The sequence below is a fragment of the Schistocerca gregaria genome, chromosome 2, assembly GCF_023897955.1.
Source record: "Schistocerca gregaria isolate iqSchGreg1 chromosome 2, iqSchGreg1.2, whole genome shotgun sequence".
Lineage (NCBI taxonomy): Eukaryota > Metazoa > Arthropoda > Insecta > Orthoptera > Acrididae > Schistocerca > Schistocerca gregaria.
Window position 1 is genome coordinate 537,865,471 of NC_064921.1, and position 8,638 is coordinate 537,874,108.

General features: G+C 31.9%; 1 protein-coding gene across 1 annotated transcript; it reads left to right on the plus strand.

Annotated features, from left to right (window-relative positions):
- The first annotated feature begins 1,064 nt into the window (after positions 1–1,064).
- Positions 1,065–1,914, plus strand: LOC126335870 (uncharacterized). The gene is made up of 3 exons (XM_049999342.1): positions 1,065–1,185; positions 1,245–1,713; positions 1,866–1,914. Exons 1-3 carry the CDS (start codon positions 1,065–1,067, stop codon positions 1,912–1,914), a joined length of 639 nt encoding a protein of 212 aa, XP_049855299.1.
- The last annotated feature ends 6,724 nt before the right edge of the window (positions 1,915–8,638 follow it).

Sequence of the window (8,638 nt, forward strand, 5' to 3'; positions counted from 1 at the left end):
AAGAAGAAGAAAATTGAGGCTACATTTCAGTCGAATGGGGGGACGACACCAAGAGGGGAGAGGAAACAATGAACGTCACTTCTTGTTAGGGACGATGCATCCAGAAGGATCAGGGCTTCGAGCAGGAGAGCGAACCGCCTCCTTTATGTGGGCCAACTCCATCAAGACACCTCAATGGACTGGCAATATCAGGAGTAATCGAGTGCGATTAGCTCGAAACAAAGGGCCGCCTAAGGGCCTTCAAAATTGGGATGCCTTTTGGCAGCTGTGAACAATTCATACAACCAGAACTGTGGCCAATAGGAGTGCTGGTGAGACAGTACCTTTTTTGGAGTAAGAGACCTGAAGCCACCAGCTTGTAACACCATTCACAACAAATTCAGATTAAAAACATTAACCTGGAATATTGAAAACTGTAGCACAAGTGCAAGATAATTTGTTTAGACTTCATGATATAGTGTTCCTGATGGAAATGTTGCTTACAAAAGACTGTTACACACGCAATATGTGATCAATGTTATGGTGGAATGAGGCCCAAAGGGCAGTCCTAAGGGCGGCTTCACATGTCTCATCACGAAACTTTTCTCGCCCTTCTCAGTCTCCTACAAATGAAGACACTCTCTACTAGTTACGACCGCCATCTGTGTACTTATATGAGGATACTTTCAGCCTGAACTCACAGCAGTAAATATTATAGAGGAAATCAGTTTGTGCTTGGATACTACCACTCAGGATGACCCAGTCATACTGGCAGGAGATTTGAGTTGCTGTGTGGACACGACAAAGTAACCGCATATTTGTCAACTCCAAACTTAAACCACTAGAACAACGCATCATCCTGGAAGTGGAAGGGGAACACCTACCAGTGGAAACATCTCTACAACTAGAAAACATAATAAAAAAAGAGGCCGAAAAATCCAGTCAAGCTAAGAAGGAAAGCAGACATATCAGCACTGGTCAGTGTTGACACCAATAGAATAACAACATTGTTACAAGGAGAGAACCTCAATGAAGTAGCGTCATGGATAGAAGGACTCATCCTAAAGACAACTCACACAGTAGACATGGCAAAATGGAAAGCTAAACTGTGGTTCAACAAGAAATGTTACAAAGTCAGACAGAAAGCCATCAATGCCATGAATATAGCCAGAAGAACTCAATCACGGTATGACTTGGACTGCTATGGTAAGATGAGGAGAGAGTATAGAATCAAGATTAATGAAGTTCAAAGGGTATTCTTGGAGGAAGAGGAAAAACGTGTCATGGAATCAATGAGACAGAGACTGTACAAGGCTCTTCAGCTGAAGCAACCAAAATTCCCAGAGAACATCCAATGGAAGTGTGGGAAAGACATTTAAGCCCAGTCCTTCAGGCTAACCACACGCGCCCGCCGGCAAGAAGCCCCACAGCGACTCCAGTCCCTGCTCATGAGATTGAATTTTTCACAGAAGGAGAAATAATTCATACAATTATGAGCATGAAGAACAATAAAGCATGTGGCCCAGACAACATCTATAACGAGAACCTGAAAACTACACTCGCTGTACTAGTGATTCCATTCATAGCCCTCCTAACTGAGAGCCTGAAACAAGGAACTGTACCAGATTACTGGAAGCATTCAAAGGTGATAATGCTGTACAAGAGAAAAGGTAACACAGCTGACCCTGATGCATACAGGGGCATTTCACTAGAGGAAATCCTATTCAAGATCTTGTATTGACCGGAGTTGTTGCATAACATCCTGGTTAACTCATTCTGTAATTTGTATTTATCTCCTGCTCTAATTTTCATAATTTCACCAGTAGTTAGTTCGCTGGCTAAGCTAAAATCTGTGTGATATGTTAATGCAACTGTTATTGCTCTAGAACAACTAATTCTAGTAATGCATCTACAAGTCTGTTTATCATCAGCTAAATTTATAGACATATTTTATCACCTTTGCAACAGTTTTGAATTCCTAACATTTGAATATTAAATGTAGTACTTGCTATATCAGTAGACTCACCAGGACTTAATATTTCACTGATTCTCTTGGATAAAACTTGAAGTGATCATGTAGTACTATTTGATGCTTCATATCCTGTAGAAATTGGAAAAAAACATCTGTGGATATGCTGTTGTTATATTTAACATTTCTTCATTTCTAAAATTACTTGCTTGTTTATCAATTTCTGCCATAGACTTAAATGCTTTCGTTATATAATCTGTTTTATCAATAATGGTATCAACATTTCTAATATTTACATTGTTAAGGACAATTTTTTGGTCAACAGAACCAACGTGAAATTTTTAATTACATTTCCATTTCATTTCTGTAATCTCAAATAAATAGTTTTTTGGCAGTATGTTCTCTTTGTGTTGCTCAAATAATTTATTACTGAATTGATATGTTTTGTCTAGACTCAATGTTTCTGTGTCTCTGTGGTCAATTTTTTTTAAAAGAATTCATTGTCAAACATGTAAAATAATTTATATCAGGTACATGTTTTGGTCTTGTTCTAGTCTATTGGAATAGTTCCTAATAAAATGGAAAATTAATTCTGATTGCCTCACTTTACTGTAACCTTCAACATCAAGATTTTTAGATCTACTTTTGAGTTCAACTATAGGCATATTATCGAGAGTCCTTGTAGGAACAGATAAATTACGTGATATAATGAGATTAATTAATTCATCTTCACTTAATCTGTTGTAATTAGTTGTATTATTTATTCTATAATGATTACAAAGTTATGTAATCATGAATTCCTCATTTAATCTCTTATTTAACATAAAAAATTGTATTAAAGAATTCTGAAAAAGACTCAGCCAGACTTTGTACTTATTAATATGCATGAGTACATTCCCTACATCTACTTGTATGTAACTCTTTACACAATGGATTTAAATTTTTAATTTCTTGGGAATCAACACATTTTCTTTACCTTCATTCAGTTGTTAATCATTTTTCATCAGCTACAATACCATCCATTGTTCTTCACTAGTAATTCATAGTAATTGATAATAATATACACAAACGTTTTTTCCACATGCACAACCAATTCATTTACTGTTTTATACTCTTATATAATATTCGATTATACAATGTGCTATAACCATTTTTTGTATAATCCTGTGAAGTAAAATTACCAGTTGACTTCTAAGTTTTACAATATTTACAGTCTAGATTTGATGGCTTCCATTAACATCGAAAAAATTTTTACTTGGAGAAAGTAAAATTTTCTAGTTTTTGCAGTGCACCTTTTAATGTATTTAATAGCTTGGTAAGTAATGCTGATTGTTTATTGCAATCAGTACCAAAAAAGATAAATCAGTTCTACTAGCTCTAATTAATTTTCTTGTGAATTCACTATATTTATTCCATTAATGTTCTTAAAGACCGAATTTATTCCAATAGGCACTCCTGGAAATCATTTAGTTATAAAAACTCATCTTTTATATTTAAAATCGCATTTCTATATCGCCACAAATAAAAGTTCGTTAATGAATAAAATGTTCTTTCTGTATCAATGTTTGCTGCACCATTTACTTTAAAATCACGAAATAATACCAGACTAGACATAAGCTTAGGATATCCTGGTATTAAGTTTAATGTGTACAAATTTGTCATAATATCATATTGTCAACAAATAAAACAATTTCACTACCTGGTCTGGATCAAGTTCATTTATCATTTGTAAATCTTGCGGTAAAACTGTTAACCATTTAGTTATTAGCTGATATCATATGATCACCTATCCACCCCTGATTTCATGAAAAACACATAAAACTTTATTCACACTTTCCAAGTGATCACTCACTTCTTGACATAAACATTCAGATGAAACAACTGAAACCCTTTTTGGTATATCTGGAAATGTTTTTTTACTACACAAACTCTTAGTAGCATAAATATCACCTTCAGTAATTCTAGATGTGAATCGTTACAGCATGTATACATTATTGGTCCCTCACTAGCAGTGTGTTTTAAACCTAATAGTTGACCAATTTCATGAACTAAAACTTAAAGTAGGTTTGTTTTATTTTTTGGTGTTGTCTGATCAGTCTCCAAGTAAAACAAATCATCATGTCCATATGTATTTCCATTGGGTCATCATTGAAAGTTGAAAAAATTGCATAACCTGACACATTACAATTTCCATCTAGATCCTTTGACAATCTTTGTAGATGTCTTTTAAACCTAATTAAAAAAGTCAGGATTTTTGTTATCTTAAAGAAACTGAATGTCAATATACTTTTGCCATAAAAGAAATGCTGCTTTCCTTACTTAATATACCTTTTTAGATGCACCTATAAATTACGATTTAATATTTTTAATTCCATTCGTACATAGTAGCACTATAGTCAGTATTTAAAACTTTGATACCACATGTAGACCTATTCATAACATTTGAAGTTTCTTCACTTAACTCACCATTTATTTCAACACTGTGTGTGTCCTAAAATCTCATTAATGCTTCTTTAAATACCACATCACTCATCTGAGTAAGTTTTGTATCATACTCAATATCTAAATAACCATAATCATTCAAATATTCCATTGCTTTACTATTTTCATCTGCAACTACTGTTTTCACAAACAAAAATATTAGAACTAACTTCGTTTCTGTAGACTTAAAATATAATATATTATGTTTATTAATGATCTTGAGCAATATATAACATTTTTATTATTAAAAATGAGAAAATAAAAAATATTTTTATTAAATGGATTCAGCCATTGACCTCATGAACAACAAGTTTACATTCAAAGGGAAGCAAGCATTTGTGATTGTTAATGAAAAGAATAATCCATGGTTTAAACTAAAAGACGTGTCTAAACTTTTAGAACATGAAAAAATAGACATAGCCTTCAAACATTTTGATGATGATGTAACTGTTACATTAGAAACGTTAAACCCCTCAATTTGAAGGTATTGAAAGAAAATGAAAAATCAAGAATTTCATGAATGGAAATTTTAAAATCACCAAAGGAAAGAGTCACGCAATTTAAAAAAATGAGTTGCATACGAAATTTTACCATCAAATCGTGAACATTGAGGACATAAAAATTACAAATGAAGTGAAAGAGTTGTAGTGAGGTCAAAAGACTCACTTTGAAACAACAAACAAAATTAAGGATGAAAACAGGGAAAATTTATATTGTATAGTTGGTAATGCTTTTGTAATAATAAAAGAGAAAAATAAACTCTAAGACAATTTATTACCTCATGTTCTTACTCAAATATTCGATCAGAATTAAAAATCAACTTTGGTTCTTTCGACAGTATTTGATGAAATATTTGAAAATTATTATTACACCATTAAAGCACAAGACGAAAAAATTTGCAATGGCAATTGTACAGAATTCAAAACAGACCTTCAATTTGTAGAGAAACGTTGAAACTTAATTATAATTCTAATACAGTACATATAAACCAAAGAATGAAGCAACTTTAAGAATTGTGTGTTGACACAATGATTTAAATATTTTGGTTAACTATATGCAAGAGCAATTGATTATCGATATACACCCTGTTTTGAGGTATAAATTTCTTATTAACCTTTGTGCACATTGGACAAGTAAAATAAACTGGATATGATAACCACTTATTAATATATTACTCATGAAAAATATGATTATATTTCGTTTTTACAAATTGATAATCTTGATCAAGTAAGCATACAGAACATTCGCTGGTTAAGGCTGCTCCATGATTTCATAAGGTTTTTTATACGTTGTATGAATGATTCACATAATTGTTTACAGCTTACGACATGATTCGAAATAACTTTACCATTGAATTCTTTTATAAAATGTTCAGATAATTTTTGTGTATATGATATATCAACCCAATTTAATTTATTCTGAAATTCTCTCACAAAATCTTCAGATAATTTTTGAATATCTGCTATATTGCCCCAATCTAATTTATCTTGATATTCACATATAATGTCTTCAATTTCTTGATCAACTGATAAGGATTCGCAATTCAATTCAACTTGAAATTCTAATATAAAATTTTTGGATATTTCTTGATATGTTCATGTATTGTTCCCGTTTACGTTATTCTCATATCCCCATATAAATTATTCGGATAATATTAGTTTTATTTGATAAAACACTTCAGTCTAATTTACCTTTCAAACCTCTTATGAAAATTTCAGTTAAGTGTAGGAATTTTATTTCATTCCTGAATAATTTGCCTTGAACTACTCTCATTAAATCCACAGATAAATTTCATGTATGTGATGAAATATGTCAATTAATTTGATATTGAATTTCCCTAATAAGATCTTTAGATAAATGTCGTCAAATATAACTTCTGAATCTAATTGATCATGAAATTCTTACATAGAATCTTCAGTTAACGAAAATTATATATATATATATATATATATATATATATATATATATATATATATACAATAAGCTGCTTATTCTTTTCGATATGATCAACAATTTTATTTACATATGTTTCAGTTGTTGTTGAATATAACTTATATAATTTCTCAAAACACACATTTTCAAATATATAGTTGATCAGTACCTTTCCTAGTTTAGATTATCCTAAAACTCTTAGTACTTTGGATTTACCTTTTAGTTCCTCTATATTAGAAGAACTCTCCACACTGCATGCATTCTCCAGACTGTTGTTGTTAATAAGACCAAAAACAGTTGTTTTCCAAGTTCAGGATAACCTCTTATTCCTAATTGATTTGGTCTATCTTTTAATTCACATACTTTTAGGCTACTCATTTGTAAGAAATACATAATATAATTAAAAATTTGTCTATAAAAACTATATATTAATGGAATAAATGGGAATAATTTCCCTACTGAGAAATTAAAGGATATTTGGTCTCCTAAATAATCCTTTATATTCTATCATTGTTGCATGCTGTACCCTCCAAATCTAAAAAAGGGGGTGTAAATTTATCCTCCTACAGTGATACAGAAATAAAAGCCATAACACTTCTCCACAACAATGAAATTAATATTGGATGACTAGTCATTTCTTGAAATTTTAGCTCTGTTTTTTAAAGTATTCATAACCAGTACATATTTCTTCACCATTTAGATTGTATAAACAGTTCTACCACTCTCAACAGTTAATTGACCTAAGAATGTGGATACATCAACATGACGATGGCACACAGATAAAAAATATAAAAATATCAACTTTCTAATTCATATTATATGACACATGTAAATGTAAATATTTTTATGAAACAATTAGCCCTTTCAATACGTAACCACATAATGTTTTATTAATAAATCAAAGTAGGGTCTAACATATAATAAGAAATCCTCAACATTTATTAATGAATCTCATCTAAAAATAGCGAAACTTAAAGGGGGCAAAAACCGTCCCCCCAACAATGTTGGCTATAAGGAGAAAAATATTTTAGAATATACTTTTAAACCTTGTTATTAGCCATATTTACATTACAAAGAAAAAAAACGCAGTTTATATTAATAAATCAGTAACAGCTAAAGCAATTTTTAGACTGCATGTTATCTATATACTTTAATATAGCATTATCGGTACTAACCAAAATATTAAGTGAATTATCAAATCCCAACCGTTTAACATGTACTTTATCTCCTCACTTTCTTAAAGTTTTCTTAACTAGATATACTTCTGCTTATTTTGTCTTCTTTAATCCCCAATTATATAAATTTCCTTTTTTTATCATTCAAACTATTGAATTTATATGTAGTTGGAATAAAATGAATAAAATCTTCAATTTCTCAAATTTCTTTTGACCAAGTCGGTGTTTTTGTTGTTGTGATCTTCAGTCTTGAGACTGGTTTGAAGCAGCTCTCCATGCTACTCCATACTGTCCAAGCTTCTTCATCTCCCAGTACCTACTGCAGCCTGCATCCTTATGAATTTGCTTAGTGTATTCATCTCTTGGTCTCCCTCTACGATTTCTGTTCTCCACACTGCCCTCCAGTACCAAATTGATGATCCCTTAATGCCTCAGAACATGTCCTACCAACCGATCCCTTCTTCTAGTCAAGTTGTGCCACAAACTTCTTCCCAATCCTATTCAACACTTCCTCATTAGTTATGTGATCTACCCATCTAATGTTCAGCATTCTTCTGTAGCACCACATTTCGAAAGCTTCTATTCTCTTCTTGTCCAAACTATTTATCGTCCATGTCTCACTTCCATACATGGCTACACTCCATACAAATACTTTCAGATACATCTTCCTGACACTTAAATCGATACTCGATGTGTTAACATTTCTCTTCTTCAGAAACGCTTTCCTTGCCATTGCCAGTCTACATTTTATATCGTCTCTACTTCGACCATCATCAGTTATTTTACTCCCTAAATAGCAAAACTCCTTTACTACTTTAAGAGTCTCATTTACTAATCTAATTCCCTCAGCATCACCTGACTTAATTTGACTACATTCCTGTCTCATACATCTTGCTCACCAGATGGTAGAGTTTCGTAAGGACTGGCTCTCCAAGGCTGTCAGTAGTTTACTAATTCTAATTTTATCAGCAACTTTATATTTAGGTTTAGCATTCAGTACAATGACATCTGGCTTACTTATAACTTTTGTCATTAACTTCTATTGGCTACAATCGTAACATTGACTGTTTTGTATTATCGCATTTATCAATCAATTTTTCAA

Coding starts and splice junctions, on each gene's coding strand:
- LOC126335870 (XM_049999342.1), top strand. CDS start 1,065: ATGGCAAAATGGAAAGCTAAACTGTGGTTCAACAAGAAATGTTACAAA. Junction 1,186..1,244: donor GTATGACTTGGACTGCTATG/GTAAGATGAGGA, acceptor GTATTCTTGGAG/GAAGAGGAAAAACGTGTCAT. Junction 1,714..1,865: donor GAAATCCTATTCAAGATCTT/GTATTGACCGGA, acceptor TTATTGCTCTAG/AACAACTAATTCTAGTAATG.